At 47.6% G+C, this 17,370-nt stretch overlaps 2 protein-coding genes across 2 annotated transcripts in view; both read right to left on the bottom strand.

The window, feature by feature from the left end:
* Positions 1–513: 513 nt before the first annotated feature.
* Positions 514–2,772, bottom strand: LOC137526174 (uncharacterized). Its single transcript, XM_068247393.1, has one exon. The coding sequence runs from the start codon at positions 2,770–2,772 to the stop codon at positions 514–516; it is 2,259 nt and encodes a 752-aa protein (XP_068103494.1).
* An 8,334-nt stretch (positions 2,773–11,106) lies between these two features.
* ZRANB3 (zinc finger RANBP2-type containing 3) overlaps positions 11,107–17,370 on the bottom strand; it is a 413,220-nt gene continuing 406,956 nt past the window's right edge. Inside the window, exon 21 of the mRNA XM_068245929.1 lies at positions 11,107–11,316. Within this exon, the coding sequence (XP_068102030.1) occupies positions 11,218–11,316 (99 nt within the window). The 3' untranslated portion in view covers positions 11,107–11,217. The remainder of the gene's footprint in view (positions 11,317–17,370) is intronic.

The following is a 17,370-nucleotide window of genomic DNA, read 5'->3' as shown; positions in this document are numbered from 1 at the left end:
TTATTAACTTTTCCTCCCCTGACTGGTGATATTTTCCCGGCTTCGCTTGCGGCTATTGATAGATTTAACTGTACAGTAGCTGCTGCCATGGAAACTGGTGGAAATATCTATTTTAAGGCTTGAACCGGCACTGAGCGTCATTGCAGCTGTAATAATCTGCTCCTTAACCCCTTCCCTGTCGGTCAGCCAATCACCATCTGCTCTCTGCTCCTCCGTAATTAATTATTCCGGGGTGTGGGAGCCGACCGTGCGGGGGTGTTAATAAAAACTTTCATCTGAAGATCAAGGTGATGTGCAAAGAAAAAAAAACGTGATAGTGAAGTGGTAAATAGATGAGAGAGAAGCTGGTAAAGTAGTGTGAAGATGGGTTGTGGTTCAGGGACCTTAAACACCTTGTGTGCAGCGCGAGGAATCATGAGAAGCAAGAGAGACGAGAATAGAAGATTACTCTGCTGGGTGTGAAGTTCTGCCTTCAATTTGCACAAAATGTCACTTATAATTGAGATTTCAGCTCTATCTGATGTTCATTAGGATACAAATGCTAAACTCAAACTTTCTCTGTATGTCTGTCCCTCCAAGACCCCTCGTTCCAGGTGGCCTCTGTATGTCTGTCCCTCCAAGACCCCTCGTTCCAGGTGGCCTCTGTATGTCTGTCCCTCCAAGACCCCTCATTCCATATGTCCTCTGTATGTCTGTCCCTCCAAGACCCCTCGTTCCATGTGTCCTCTGTATGTCTGTCCCTCCAAGACCCCTCGTTCCATGTGTCCTCTGTATGTCTGACCCTCCAAGACCCCTCGTTCCATGTGTCCTCTGTATGTCTGACCCTCCAAGACCCCTCGTTCCATATGTCCTCTGTATGTCTGTCCCTCCAAGACCCCTCGTTCCAGATGTCCTCTCTATGTCTGTCCCTCCAAGAGCCCTCGTTCCATGTGTCCTCTGTATGTCTGTCCCTCCAAGACCCCTCGTTCCAGGTGTCCTCTGTATGTCTGTCCCTCCAAGACCCCTCGTTCCATGTGTCCTCTGTATGTCTGTCCCTCCAAGACCCCTTGTTCCATGTGTCCTCTGTATGTCTGTCCCTCCAAGACCCCTCGTTCCATGTGGCCTCTGTATGTCTGTCCCTCCAAGACCCCTCGTTCCATGTGGCCTCTGTATGTCTGTCCCTCCAAGTCCCCTCGTTTCATGTGTCCTCTGTATGTCTGACCCTCCAAGACCCCTCATTCCAGGTATCCTCTGTATGTCTGTCCCTCCAAGACCCCTTGTTCCAGGTGTCCTCTGTATGTCTGACCCTCCAAGTCCCCTCGTTCCAGGTGTCCTCTGTATGTCTGACCCTCCAAGTCCCCTCGTTCCAGGTATCCTCTGTATGTCTGTCCCTCCAAGTCCCCTCGTTCCAGGTATCCTCTGTATGTCTGTCCCTCCAAGACCCCTCTTTCCAGGTGTCCTCTGTATGTCTGACCCTCCAAGACCCCTTGTTCCATGTGTCCTCTGTATGTCTGTCCCTCCAAGACCCCTCGTTCCAGGTGGCCTCTGTATGTCTGTCCCTCCAAGACCCCTCGTTCCAGGTGTCCTCTGTATGTCTGACCCTCCAAGTCCCCTCGTTCCAGGTGTCCTCTGTATGTCTGTCCCTCCAAGACCCCTCGTTCCAGGTGTCCTCTGTATGTCTGACCCTCCAAGTCCCCTCGTTCCAGGTGTCCTCTCTATGTCTGTCCCTCCAAGACCCCTCGTTTCATGTGTCCTCTGTATGTCTGACCCTCCAAGACCCCTTGTTCCATGTGTCCTCTGTATGTCTGTCCCTCCAAGACCCCTCATTCCATATGTCCTCTGTATGTCTGTCCCTCCAAGTCCCCTCGTTTCATGTGTCCTCTGTATGTCTGACCCTCCAAGACCCCTTGTTCCATGTGTCCTCTGTATGTCTGTCCCTCCAAGACCCCTCATTCCATATGTCCTCTGTATGTCCGTCCCTCCAAGACCCCTCGTTCCAGGTGTCCTCTGTATGTCTGACCCTCCAAGACCCCTTGTTCCATGTGTCCTCTGTATGTCTGTCCCTCCAAGACCCCTTGTTCCAGGTGTCCTCTGTATGTCTGACCCTCCAAGTCCCCTCGTTCCAGGTATCCTCTGTATGTCTGTCCCTCCAAGACCCCTCGTTCCAGGTGGCCTCTGTATGTCTGACCCTCCAAGTCCCCTCGTTCCAGGTGTCCTCTGTATGTCTGTCCCTCCAAGACCCCTCGTTCCAGGTGTCCTCTGTATGTCTGACCCTCCAAGTCCCCTCGTTCCAGGTGTCCTCTCTATGTCTGTCCCTCCAAGACCCCTCGTTTCATGTGTCCTCTGTATGTCTGACCCTCCAAGACCCCTTGTTCCATGTGTCCTCTGTATGTCTGTCCCTCCAAGACCCCTCATTCCATATGTCCTCTGTATGTCTGTCCCTCCAAGTCCCCTCGTTTCATGTGTCCTCTGTATGTCTGACCCTCCAAGACCCCTTGTTCCATGTGTCCTCTGTATGTCTGTCCCTCCAAGACCCCTCATTCCATATGTCCTCTGTATGTCCGTCCCTCCAAGACCCCTCGTTCCAGGTGTCCTCTGTATGTCTGACCCTCCAAGACCCCTTGTTCCATGTGTCCTCTGTATGTCTGTCCCTCCAAGACCCCTTGTTCCAGGTGTCCTCTGTATGTCTGACCCTCCAAGTCCCCTCGTTCCAGGTATCCTCTGTATGTCTGTCCCTCCAAGACCTCTCGTTCCATGTATCCTCTGCATGTCTGACCCTCCAAGACCCCTCATTCCATATGTCCTCTGTATGTCCGTCCCTCCAAGACCCCTCGTTCCAGGTGTCCTCTGTATGTCTGTCCCTCAAAGACCCCTCGTTCCAGGTGTCCTCTGTATGTCTGACCCTCCAAGTCCCCTCGTTCCAGGTATCCTCTGTATGTCTGTCCCTCCAAGACCCCTCATTCCATGTATCCTCTGCATGTCTGACCCTCCAAGACCCCTCATTCCATATGTCCTCTGTATGTCCGTCCCTCCAAGACCCCTCGTTCCAGGTGTCCTCTGTATGTCCGTCCCTCAAAGACCCCTCGTTCCAGGTGTCCTCTGTATGTCTGTCCCTCCAAGACCCCTCGTTCCATGTATCCTCTGCATGTCTGACCCTCCAAGACCCCTCATTCCATATGTCCTCTGTATGTCCGTCCCTCCAAGACCCCTTATTCCATGTGTCCTCTGTATGTCTGTCCCTCCAAGACCCCTTGTTCCAGGTGTCCTCTGTATGTCTGTCCCTCCAAGACCCCTCGTTCCAGGTGTCCTCTGTATGTCTGTCCCTCCAAGACCCCTCATTCCAGGTGTCCTCTGTATGTCTGACCCTCCAAGTCCCCTCGTTCCATGTGTCCTCTGTATGTCTGTCCCTCCAAGACCCCTCATTCCATATGTCCTCTGTATGTCCGTCCCTCCAAGACCCCTTATTCCATGTGTCCTCTGTATGTCTGTCCCTCCAAGACCCCTCATTCCAGGTGTCCTCTGTATGTCTGTCACTCCAAGACCCCTCGTTCCATGTGTCCTCTGTATGTCTGTCCCTTCCAGACCCCTCGTTCCATGTATCCTCTGTATGTCCGGCCCTCCAAGACCTCTCGTTCCAGGTGGCCTCTGCATGTCTGTCCCTCCAAGACCCCTCGTTCCAGGTGTCCTCTGTATGTCTGACCCTCCAAGTCCCCTCGTTCCAGGTGTCCTCTGTATGTCTGTCCCTCCAAGACCCCTCGTTCCATATGTCCTCCGTATGTCTGTCCCTCCAAGGCCCCTCGTTCCATATGTCCTCTGTATGTCTGTCCCTCCAAGACCCCTCGTTCCATGTGTCCTCTGTATGTCTGACCCTCCAAGACCCCTCGTTCCAGGTGTCCTCTGTATGCCTGTCCCTCCAAGACCCCTCGTTCCATGTATCCTCTGCATGTCTGACCCTCCAAGACCCCTCATTCCATATGTCCTCTGTATGTCCGTCCCTCCAAGACCCCTTATTCCATGTGTCCTCTGTATGTCTGTTCCTCCAAGACCCCTCGTTCCAGGTGTCCTCTGTATGTCTGTCCCTCCAAGTCCCCTCGTTCCAGGTGTCCTCTGTATGTCTGTCCCTCCAAGACCCCTCGTTCCAGGTGTCCTCTGTATGTCTGTCCCTCCAAGACCCCTCGTTCCATGTGTCCTCTGTATGTCTGTCCCTCCAAGACCCCTCGTTCCATATGTCCTCCGTATGTCTGTCCCTCCAAGACCCCTCGTTCCATGTGTCCTCCGTATGTCTGACCCTCCAAGACCCCTCGTTCCAGGTGTCCTCTGTATGTCCATCCCTCCAAGACACCTTGTTCCAGGTGTCCTCTGTATGTCTGTCCCTCCAAGACCCCTCGTTCCAGGTGTCCTCTGTATGTCTGTCCCTCCAAGACCCCTCGTTCCATGTGTCCTCTGTATGTCTGTCCCTCCAAGACCCCTCGTTCCATATGTCCTCCGTATGTCTGTCCCTCCAAGACCCCTCGTTCCATGTGTCCTCTGTATGTCTGACCCTCCAAGACCCCTCGTTCCAGGTGTCCTCTGTATGTCCATCCCTCCAAGACACCTTGTTCCAGGTGTCCTCTGTATGTCTGTCCCTCCAAGACACCTTGTTCCATGTGTCCTCTGTATGTCTGTCCCTCCAAGACCCCTTGTTCCATGTGTCCTCTGTATGTCTGTCCCTCCAAGACCCCTCGTTCCATGTATCCTCTGTATGTCTGTCCCTCCAAGACCCCTTGTTCTATGTATCCTCTGTATGTCTGACCCTCCAAGACCCCTCGTTCCATGTATCCTCTGTATGTCTGACCCTTCAAGACCCCTCTTTCCATGTTTCCTCTGTATGTCTGTCCCTCCAAGACCCCTCTTTCCATGTATCCTCTGTATGTCTGACTGCAAATTACTCCTCTATGCTAGTTTTCCTTTGGTTATTATAAAGTTTGACACATTGCTGAAAACAACATTTGTTTTACTGAACACACCGTTTTCCAGTGAGTTTAAAGAAGAACTTTAATCCAGGATTAAACTGCATCCCAGTCAGTAGCTCAGACCCCCTTTCCCACGAGAAATCTTTACCTTTTCTCGGATAATTCATCAGGGGAGGTCTGCGTGGCTGATATTGTGGTGAAACCCCTCCCACAGTGTGATGTCATGACCATGGTCCTGACAGTTTGCTTTGTGTGCACCTTGTTGCATTGTGAGAAATAACAGCTTTTTACAACTGCCAAGCAAAGAAAAAGGTAAAAAAAAAAAAAAAAAAGAGGTGGGCAGAGGAGAAACGGGGGTGGGGGATGGGGAGTGGTGACCATCAGGACAGCTTGCCTGCTCCCCCGTTGCTCCTAATGGTTTCGGCTCTGGTATCCTTACATTGAAAACTTTTTCACAATGCACTGCTATGGAGAAAAATAATGCGTACCACCGCATACCAATGCATTCAAGTGTAAAAGGGCACTAAGAGCTTTAACCACTTGATAACCACAGTGGTAAACCCCCCTAAAGACCAGGCTAATTATTACTAAAATGGCCACTGCAGCTTTAAGGCCAAGCTGCAGGGCCGCACAACACAGCACACAAGTGATTCCCCCTCCCTTTTCCTCCCACCAACAGAACTCTCTGTTGGTGGGGTCTGATCGCCCCCCAGTTGTTTGTTTATCAATATTTATTTACCTTTTTTAAAATATTTTTTACTATTTCTTTAATTATTATTTTTTTTTAGAAAACCCCTCCTTCCCCCCAGCCGTCCAATCAGGCGATCGGCTGTCATAGGCTTCTGCCTATGAGAGCTGATCGCTCTCTTGTCCCCCAGGGGGACAGCCGTGTAAATAGACGGCGATCACGCCATCTAACAGTCTCCCAAGACGGGGCAGAGCTCCGCCCCTAAGGAGGAGATGCGGGTGCACCCTGCGCGCGATCTCCTTCACTAACCGACTCCAGGACCTGACACCAATTGGCGTTAGGCAGTCCTGGGGCTGCCGCCGGGGCCACGCCCATTGACGTGGATCGGTCTTTGAGTAGTTAATCAATCCTAATCCTATGAATGGTGCCTGGCACTGTTTTCTATATGTCTTTACATTAAAGAGACTCCGTAACAAAAATTGCATCCTGTTTTTTTTATCATCCTACAAGTTCAAAAAGCTATTCTAATGTGTTCTGGCTTACTGCAGCACGTTCTACTATCACCATCTCTGTAATAAATCAACTTGTCTCTCTCTTGTCAGACTTGTCAGCCTGTGTCTGGAAGGCTTCCAAGTTCTTCAGTGTTGTGGTTCTGCTATGAACTCCCCCTTCCAGGCCCCTGTATGCACACTGCCTGTGTGTTATTTAGGATTAGAGCAGCTTCTCTCTTATCTTTTACAAGCTGGATAAATCGTCCTCTGAGCTGGCTGGGCTTTCACATACTGAAGAATTACAGACAAGGGCAAAGCTGTTTGCAGGAAGAAACAAGCAGCCTGAAACTTCAGTGCATGAGAACAGGGGGAAAGAAACACACAAATAATCTCTTGAGATTCAAAAGGAAGGCTGTATACAGCCTGCTTGTGTATGAATGTATTTTGTATGTGTGGACATACTGTACATCAACCTACTTCCTGTTTTGGTGGCCATTTTGTTTGTTTATAAACAAACTTTTTAAAACTGTTTTTAACCACTTTTAATGCAGCGAGGAGCGGCGAAATTGTGTCAGAGGGTAATAGGAGATGTCCCTTAACGCACTGGTATGTTTACTTTTGTGCGATTTTAACAATACAGATTCTCTTTAATAAGGTTCGATACCCAACATTCATCAAGAGGTTTGGTGCCCTTCAGGCCTCACTATAGTTGGCCATACATCTAGCGTTTTGGCTGCACGATCGACCATTCGATTTAATCATTTTATAGAATTGAGAGAATTGAGTGTGTTTCACAATTCCCAATTGATGAAAAGTGGCTAATTTCAGGTTGAATCGACCAGCTTGGTGGATCGAGCAGGATGCAAGATATCGGTCAATCACACAGGAATCGGCTACTGTTCACATTTCGTTCGATCGACTCTGAAACGGTTTTTACATTCAGAGCACACATGGAGGCACAACATCGGTCAGATCGAATGTGAAGGTGAATCGCATAGGATATCGTTTGTAGTGTGTGGGTCACTAGTCTATCGACTTTCGATCAACCATACTGAAGTCGATTCCTTAATAAAGTTGATCACTTTGTCGATTGAAGCAGAATCGCTAGATGTATGGCTAGTAGTACATTACAAAGATTTGGACAACAGATTAGATCAGGAATCCTCAGTACAGGATGAAGCAATATGACCTGTTTTTTTCTTTCTCTGCCTGAAAGAGTTAAATATAAGGTATGCAAGTGGCTGACTCAGTCCTGACTCAGACAGGAAGTGACTACAGTGTGACCTTCAATGATAAGAAATTCCCCTTTTTTACCGCTTTCTTGCTCTCAGAACACAGAATGTGTTACAAGTGCAGCTGACAAGCTCTTTGGGGCATGTTTCATCAGACTGTAGTGAAGCCATTTCAGGTACTCTTTAACCACTTGCCGACCGCACGCTTATACCGTGCGTCGGCAAAGTGGCAGCTGCAGGACCAGCGACGCAGTACTGCGTCGCCAGCTGCAGGCTGAGTAATCATTAAGCAGCCGCTCGCGCGAGCGGCTGCTTCCTGACAAATCACGCCGGGGGGCTCCGTGAATAGCCTGCGGGCCGCCGATGGCGGCTCGCAGGCTAAATGTAAACACAAGCGGAAATAATCCGCGCAGCAGCGCCGTAAGGCAGATCGGCAATCCCCGGCCAATCAGCGGCCGGGGATCGCCGCCATGTGACAGGGGACGTCCTGTCACAGGCTGCACAGGACGGATAGCGTCCTGTGCAGCCCCGATCACCGGGGGGACAGGGAGGAGAGGGAGGGGGTGAATGTCGCCGCGGAGGGGGGCTTTGAGGTGCCCCCCCCCCGCCAGCCACACGCAGGCAGCAGAGATCAGACCCCCCCTGCACATCATCCCCATAGGGGGGAAAAAAGGGGGGCAATCTGATCTCTCTGCCTGCACCCTGATCTGTGCTGGGGGCTGTAGAGCCCACCCAGCACAGATCACTAATAACCACGCTGGTCCTTAAGGGGGGGTAAAGGGTGGGTCATCAAGTGGTTAAAGAGAAACTGTAATCAAAAATTGAACTTCCTCCCAAGCAGTAGCTCATACCCCTTTTCCCATAAGAAATATTTTCATTTCTTAAACGGATCATCAGGGGGGTCTGTATGGCTGAAATTGTGGTGAAATCCCTCCCACAGTGTGATGTCAGGACCATGGTTCTGACATCACACTGTGAGAGCCTTGTTGTATTAAGGGAAATAACAGCTGCCAAAAAAGCAAGCAGCATCTCCTTCGACTGACATCACCTGCCAGCAGCAAAAATATCACCAAGTGATCAATGTAAGAATGTAAATCAGGGAGAGGAAAGCATTTACAATGGGCAAACACTGACTAAATCATTTATACATAAATTATTGTAAAAATGAAGCACTTTTTTATTACATTATTTTCACTGGAGTTTCTATTTAAATTAGAAAAACATTTGACTTCCTGCTTATCACTAGAAAATAGACAGAGTGTGGTTTCTAAGCTGCAAATATGACAGAATAATGCATAGGTGGAGAACTCCCGGTACACGTTACCTATAGGTGGGACAGGGGAGTCATCTTGGAAAACACACCTGTGCTAGGGGAGAAGAAATCTGCAGAATTAGATGAGAACTGGGGATAAATAGGAGTCTGCTGCCTGCAACACCTGTTTATGATCATTTCAGGTGACAGTGTAGGAAGATCGCTGTACAGACACGGTGCTCTGCTCAAGCAGACCGTTGTGTAAAGATAAGAGGAGCAAAAGGCACACTGCTGAGGAGGGAACGATAACATAGCAAGAGCAGGCAGTTTTCATGAATTGCCTTGTCAGTGGTGTTGGGAGACGGCTGCATTCACAACAGGTCTTCATTGAAGACATTTACATATGATTGTTTTGAGTGAATGGAAAATCTTGTTTGTATTTGCAGCTTTACTGACAAAGCAACGCTATTCTACCTAAATAAACAACAAGTGTCAGCGCCAAGGCAGAAGGCGACCGCAGTCGAGAAGAATAATGTCCAAAAGTCCACACAAGCAATGAATATATAAAGTCAGCGCAGGTCTATAGTAATACAGCTTTCGTCATTTTCTGGTATACAGGATCTTCGAACAAAAAGGTAAAGAAGCAAGGCTTACCAGATTCCAACAACCCACATTATAAGGTTGTAAACGAGTTCGATAGATGGTCCGCAGAACTTTCAAATGGTGTCGTTTCACCAGCGATGTCACACGCCACAGATTCCTCCGGAATATAGTAGATATCCTGATGTCGCAGAGACCCGCCAAAGGGGAGTCCAGTAGGATAGTGACATGAAAGATGTATGGCATTCCCTGGAAAGGCGACAGGCGGCACCATTTTATTTGAGGTCTTCTATTGACCATTTTATGCGCGCTACTATTTCGGGGTTCCCAGTGCACGGGCCCAGTATGTGAGTATTTCTTTTATCCTTGTTTTTAAATTGTTTTACTTGTTATGTAATAAAGACGGTTTACACTTAGATGTGCCGTACATCTCTTTCATGTCACTATCCTACTGGACTCCCCTTTGGCGAGTCTCTGCGACCTCAGGATATCTACTATATAATCTGGAGAAATCTGTGGCGTGTGACATCGCTGGTGAAACGACACCATTTGAAAGTTCTGCGGACCATCTATCAAGATCCTGTATACCAGAAAATGACGAAAGCTGTATTACTAAAGAACCTGCGCTGACTTTATATATTCAACGCTATTCTACCTACAAGTTACATTTCTACCCATATTGTGTCAATCTCTCCCACTGTCCCTGTTGCTAAGAGAACCATGGCGCTATAATGATGATGTCATCCAGACATTCTAATGGTTTATACAAGTTTTATAAAAGCAATCCTGAAGCAAAAAAAGAAAAAAAAATTCTTATGATATAATAAATTGTATGTGTAGTACGGATAACAAATAGAACGTTAGTATTACAGAAAAGTCTTCAATTTCTCTTTTCAGGTTATATAGATTTTTTTTATAACATTGCATCATTCTGTCATATTTGCAGTTTAGAAACCACACTCTGTCTTTTAAGCTATAAAACAAATAAAAAATAATGACCCTTTGAACTTTCCAGCCTTACTCTATCTCGAGCTGTCTTTCACCGTTTCTTGGCTGTTTACAGTAAGCGTTTCAGAAAACAGAACTGTATTCCAACCAAATAGGTCGAACAGCTCAGAGAAGCTCTTTTGCATAGATAACTGATTTTTTTTTTTTACTTTTTCGGTACTGGAAAACAATATGAGACTTACTTTTTCTACTAATGTTCTATTTCTTAGCTGTACTACACATACAATTCATTATCTGATAAGTTTATTTTTGCTTCAGGTTTGCTAGTGACCTTCATCCAAGGAGGGTCAGGAATGTGTTTGGGGAATTTTCTAGGACGCCGGAGTCCCCCTTTAAAGAGGAACTCCAGCCTAAACAAACATACTGTCATTAAGTTACATTAGTTATGTTAATTAAAATAGATAGGTAATATAATCTCTTTCCCACCCTGTTTTAAAAGAACAGGCAAATGTTTGATTTCATGAGGGCAGCCATCTTTTTGGTTGAAAGGAGGTGACAGGGAGCATGAGACACAGTTCCAACTATCCTGTGTCCTGAGCACCTCTCCCAGTTGCTAGGCAACGTGAACAACAACATAGGAAATCCCATCATGCTCTGCACAGCATCAGGGAAAAAAAGCCCTGGCTTTTTTTCTTTGATGGGTGGAGCTTAGCTAAAAATTCAGCTAAAAATGATGCTTTGGTAAGAAAAACAAAGTTCTGATGCTGTGAAACTGTTAAAGAAACACCAAGCCTTTTCAGTGCTGCTGAGTAGATTTTTAGTCCGGAGTCCCCCTTTAAGTTCCCGTCAGACAGATGTGGTATTTCTGTGTGACATTCTGCTGTGTGACTCTCTCCAGGTGTGCCTGTTCCCGCTCAGTCCTTGGCTTATCGCTCACACTAATGAGGCACATGTAAACAGATGGTACTCACCAAAATAATTATTTTATTGGATCCATGAATCAGAAAAGCACATAAAAGCCGAGACACACACAAGACATGTAGCGGGAAAGAGATGCGAGGGCTGGGGTGAAATGTCAGATCTTGGAGAAGAATTTTGTGATGTCTGAGCCGTATTTCGAGGCCACGGAGAGCTTCTTTGTGTGGCTGCGCTCCTTCGCTTGCTTAGCCGTTCTCTGGAAAGAAGGGGAAATGCAGATTGAGGTGTTAAAAGGATATAATGATCACAATGAGAAACACAGGGATTCCGCTGAAGGAAGCCCGGCAAACAGATCGCCTGGGTTCCTCGGGGTCCTATAACTCCAACTGTATTCTAAAGTTTAAGGATTTAAAAAATAAAGAAAAAAAGATGAAAATTTAATTTAAAAAAAATAATCAATTATTTTATTTAAATAAATAAACATTGGGAGAGCTTTCAGACCCCACCAACAGGGAGAAAAGGGGGGGGGGTCACTTGTGTGCTGCAGCGAGGCCTTAAAGCTGCAGTGGCCCTTTTTGTGAAAAATGGCATGGTCACTGGGGGGAGGGGGGGGGGGTGTAGGCCTATGGTCCTCAAGTGGTTAAACACTGAGCAGGAGTTGTTCCCACAGGAGGAGGCTGGCCTGTGACCTTTAGAACCAAAAAGGTTGCAAGAGAACAGAGGAAAGGCAATTTTGAGACAACTTCACATTTGTGCCTAAAGTTATGGGTGAATCCACCATTGCCATTCTGCAACTTGGTGCAATTATGTGTCTTATATATAGCTATAGGGTGGCCATAGCTGAACTCAACTGTTGGAAGATATTATCTCCCTGCCGCTATGAATGCAAGCGCCACACTTCCTATTTGTAGCAATGTTTCTATCTAATCATTTGCAGCTTTGTGTTTCCGGTCTGTACCTTTACAAGTACTCTTACCAAGGACTAGTTTTAGTCTCTGACTAAAGGGAATAAATATGGCAGTCTCCATATCCTTCTCACTTCAGTTGTCTTTTAAAATTCCTAAGCGTTGGCAGTTAAGAGACGAATTTCATGTTACATACTTTCATTCAACAAGATTGTAATATGCAAATTAGAGGAGTCGGAGGAATCCTAAACTGAGGAGTCGGAGTCGGTGGATTTTTGTACCGATTTCACAGCCCTGGATACCAGGGCCCATATGCAATTCACTTTTTCTCCTGAGTTATCTCATAGGAGATCATTTTCATATTCTCTTTAAAATAACCATTAACCTCCTTGCCGGTCTAAAAAATCCGGCAAGGAGGCAGCGCCGCACTTTTTTTTTTTTTTTTTTAATCATGTAGCGAGCCAAGGGCTCGCTACATGATAGTCGCTAAGCGGCGGCATCCCCCCACCCACTCCGATCGCCTTCGGCGATCAAAGTATGCAGGGAATCCCGTTGAGAACGGGATTTCCTGCAGGGCTTCCCCGGTCGCCATGGCGACCGGGCGGGATGACGTCACCGACGTCATAGACGTCGTGACGTCAGAGGGAACTCCGATCCGCCCCTTAGCGCTGCCTGGCACTGATTGGCCAGGCTGCGCAGGGGTCTGGGGCGGGGGGCGGCTCGGCGCGGCGGGTAGCAGTGAATCGGCGGCGAGCGGCGGCGATCGCGACCTACACGCAGCTAGCAAAGTGCTAGCTGCGTGTAGGGAAAAAAAAATATGCAAATCGGCCCAGCGGGGCCTGAGATATCCTCCTGCGCAGGTTACCCCGAGCTGAGCTCGGGATAACCGGCAAGGAGGTTAAACATTTTACAATTGAAAAATTACCTAAAAGTTGGTGAAAAAGTACTATCAAAATTATTTTGAGTATTTTTTTGCTTGCTGGTGGATTACTGTAAAAAGTATTTACTGAAAAGTGTGAAACTATCACCTAGGAGAAAACTCAGGAGAAAAAGTGAATTGCATATGGGCCCCGGGTGTGTTTTGTGAATAAACCACGTTATACTTTCATGGAGTGTGAAGACCTTTGGATTTTTTGACGTCAGGCTAGACTTTAGATTTGGGGTGATGCTGTCAGGCTGTACCATAGACTTGGGGTGATGCTGTCAGGCTGTACCAGAGACTTGGGGTGATGCTATCAGGCTGTACCAGAGAATTGGGGTGATGCTGTCAGGCTGTACCAGAGACTTGGGGTGATGCTGTCAGGCTGTACCAGAGACTTGGGGTGATGCTGTCAGGCTGTACCAGAGACTTGGGGTGATGCTGTCAGGCTGTACCAGAGACTTGGGGTGATGCTGTCAGGCTGTACCAGAGACTTGGGGTGATGCTGTCAGGCTGTACCAGAGACTTGGGGTGATGCTGTCAGGCTGTACCAGAGACTTGGGGTGATGCTGTCAGGCTGTACCAGAGACTTGGCCTGATGCTGTCAGGCTGTACCAGAGACTTGGGGTGATGCTGTCAGGCTGTACCAGAGACTTGGGGTGATGCTGTCAGGCTGTACCAGAGACTTGGGGTGATGCTGTCAGGCTGTACCAGAGACTTGGGGTGATGCTGTCAGGCTGTACCAGAGACTTGGGGTGATGCTGTCAGGCTGTACCAGAGACTTGGGGTGATGCTGTCAGGCTGTACCAGAGACTTGGGGTGATGCTGCGAGGACACGTCAGGCTAGTCTTGAGGTTTGGGGTGATATCATGAGGAAATGTCTGGCTGGACTTGAGGTTTGGGGTGATGATGTGAGGACACGTCAGGCTGGACTTGAGACTTGGGGTGACGCTGGGAGGACCACATCAGGCTGGTCTTGAGGTGATACTGTGAGGACACATCAGGCTACACATGAGACTTGGGGTGATGCTAGGAGGACACATCAAGCTGTATGAGAGACTTCGGGTGACACTGAGGACACATCAGGCTTGGTGTGACATTGTGAGGACACGTCAGGCTGTATGAGACTTGGGGTGACATTGTGAGGGCACGTCAGGCTGTATGAGACTTGGGGTGACACTGTGAGGACACGTCAGGCTTAGGGTGACGTTGTGAGGACACGTCAGGCTTGGCCTAATGCAGCAAGATATAATCCTGTAATTACCTCCACTGTAAATAAGAGTGAGCTGAAAGCTTTTGGCACCGACTCCCGCCGAGAGTCTCATCATCAGGCTACTCTGAGTTCCTCCGCTTGTCAGAAAGCTGCTCAATGGCTGGACAGGCTTGATGCCGTTCACTCAAATTGCCTCATTAGCGATGGAGAATTTGCAGAAATTAGAAAATGCAGATAACGAGGCACTTCCATTTTATCTCGTACGTTCTTTAGAAAGGCGAGCCATAAAAATTGCCCCAATTAGAGCAGAGCAGAGCCAGCACTCCCCACACAGGATCCCGGCAACAAAGTCACCTTCTGCGAGACGGCAATCATCCCCGCGCATTGAAGGAATGATCCGGACAGCGCAGGAATAATTGAACGGGGCACGACCCTGTCGATGGCCTGATCTGTGCCTCTTCCTCTGTCTCTGGGCTATAATTACCACTAATTACTGCATGGATAGTAATAGGGAACAATTTGCTTTCTGCACACTTTTGCCTGATGAACAATGAAGAAAGATCCGAGTTTATGTAATGAAATTAGGCTTATTCTAGCCGGTGATGGGCTAATGACATCCTATGGCCAGGCTCATTGTCAGAGGCTTCTGTGGTGTCATATACAGGGAGGTTCCCAATTACGCCCAGTGGAATAATCACACATGAACGGACCTGAGCTCATCTTCCTCAGAGGAAGGTGGGCTGGTGCAGAAAGGGGGTGGAGTTAGAATGAAGGGTCATTGCTCTCTGGAACAATTGGTTTTAATGCCTATGTGTTCCCTTTAAGGCTAGGTGCACACTTAGCAGAAACGCAAGCGTGGCAGAAAATGCTGCGTTTTTGCCACTAATGGAAGCTTATGGGCCACATGGAAAAAAACAAACAAAAAAACGCATATGCAATTTGTATGCATGCGTTTTTAAAAACGCTGGTTTTGTTGCAAAGTATTCAAAACCGCATATAATGAAAGTCAATGGGAATGCAATGTGTTGCGTTTTGTATGCATTTTTTTTTTTAAAAAATAGTTTTGTGATGTATTTCCGCTTCCTGTTATCTTTCTAGTGATTGGAATGAAACGCAATATAAAAACGCATACGTGTTTTGTATATGCGAACTGCAAACGCATAAAACGCACGCAAAACGTACATGCGGAAAAACGCAAATGCACTAAAAGCGCACATGACAGAAAACACGACCTTTCACGCTCTGTTATGTGTGCACTCAGCCTCAGAGGTTTGGAATAGGGATGGTCAATGAAATGCAAAGAATTTCGAGTTGAGGCAGCATTATGCAAACTCTGTATGCAAAATTATGCAGCTTGAACATGGACCAGTCAAATCCTGCTGAGGTAAAATTCTATTGGTCCGTTTTCAAGCTGCATACATTTATATACAAAATGTGCATAATCCTGCATCAATACGAAATTTTTAGCATCTCATTAACCATTCCTAGTTCAGAACCCCAATATGCTCCCAAAGAAGGTTGGGTGCAAGAAACGCCCTCTTGCTGCGTCTGGTCATTTGGGCCACGCCATAGGCTGCAATGCAATTAGTGGCTATGGTGGCGCCCGGTGAGTCATTTGGAAGCAGGAGTGCGCCACGGTAGCCATACTTTGGCAGGCTTTATAGCCGCTCTAATTAGTGGCTTTTATAACTGCTCAGGTTTAACCGCTTAAGTACCAGTGGCCCCTGCCTCCTTAAAGGAGAACTGTAGTGAGAGGTATGGGGAGGCTGCCATATTTATTTCCTTTTAAGCAATACCAGTTGCCTGGCTAACCTGCAGATCCTCTGCCTCTAATACTTTTAGCCCAAAACTCTGAACAAGCATGCAGCAGATCAGGCGTTTCGGACATTTTTGACAGATCTGACAAGATTAGCTGCATGCTTGTTTCTGGTGTGATTCACATTACAGCAGACAAATGGCTCAGCAGCGCTGCCAGGCAACTGGCATTGCTTAAAAGGAAATCAATATGGCAGCCTCCATATACCTTTCACTACAGTTCTCCTTTAAGGACCAGAGACTGCTGGTATAGACGGCAGAATCCCAACGAATCGCCACACATACCCGCCGCACGTCCGGAACCTGGGTCACCCACTCCTGTGAGCCGATCAGGACCCGCTTTCATTGGCTCCTGACCCTGTCTTTCAATGTAAGCCAAAGGGAGTTGCTTACATTGAAAGACAGGGCCAGGAGCCAATGAAATCGGCTCCTGACCTGCTTACAGGGCTCTGCCGTCATAGAGACAGGCAGAGTGAGTGAGCTGCTGTGGGGATTCAGTGGCAAGATCGGCGGGAGAGACAAAAACATTGAGTTTTGGGCTCAGGGGGCCTCAGTCATCTCTGGACGTTCTAGGTAGGCAGTCCATACATACATCCGATTTTCCAGTTCCATTACCAGCAGATATGATCACTCTGAAGGAATCTAATCCACATGTTTGAATGCTTATAATTTACATACTTTTTGGGCTAAAATGAAGAAACTGGACGGGACAGACCTTCTCTGTAGATAGGAGGTGCAAGAGCTGTGGTAGATCGATGGCCCATTGGCGAGCGCTGCAAAAACAGGTCTGGAGATTTGGGCGCAGCCGGCGCCACCAGAGGTCGTAATAGGAATTACGGCTATAGCGGCACTTTGTGAGTATTTTGGGGGCCATCAAAAGACGGAGCACATACCACTATAAAAACACTGCAATTCGGCCGCCATAGTGCCGTCCTGCATCTGGGAGTGTAACTATACAGTGTGATTGAAAATCGATACGCTGTGTGTGGTAGGAACCAATCCCTCTCTGATCAGATTTAGATTGGGGAGGGAAAGATGGATCATTTTGTGTGACAATCTGTTTGTGTATGGCCACCTTTAGACCTCAGAGAGGGGAGGGAATCAGAGTATATTTGCGCATTACTACAGTCATTTTTTACACGAGGTGAATATAGTTCTCTCCATCCCTTTCATTCAAAGCTGATTAGATTTGCTTCAGTTAATATCTTCTCATAATTGAGGTCCCCTGTGTCTCGTATTAATTTAGTTGGCCTTCGCGGCACCTTTTCTTATAGCTGTACTGCAGCTTCAGAATCAGAGCGAGCTTGTGCTTTAATAATAATAATAATAATAATAATAGTGTTTCTTTTCTGTTAAAGTGAATCTGTAACCAAAAACAACCTTCCCCCGGGGATACTTACCTGGGAGGGGGAAGCCTCTGGATCCTAATTAGGCATCTCCCATCATCTACCTCTGGGA

Source organism: Hyperolius riggenbachi, chromosome 7 (genome assembly GCF_040937935.1).
Source record: "Hyperolius riggenbachi isolate aHypRig1 chromosome 7, aHypRig1.pri, whole genome shotgun sequence".
NCBI lineage: Eukaryota > Metazoa > Chordata > Amphibia > Anura > Hyperoliidae > Hyperolius > Hyperolius riggenbachi.
This window is presented reverse-complemented; position numbering and strand designations above follow the sequence as displayed.

Coding starts and splice junctions, on each gene's coding strand:
- LOC137526174 (XM_068247393.1), bottom strand. CDS start 2,772: ATGAGGGGTCTTGGAGGGTCAGACATGCAGAGGATACATGGAACGAGA.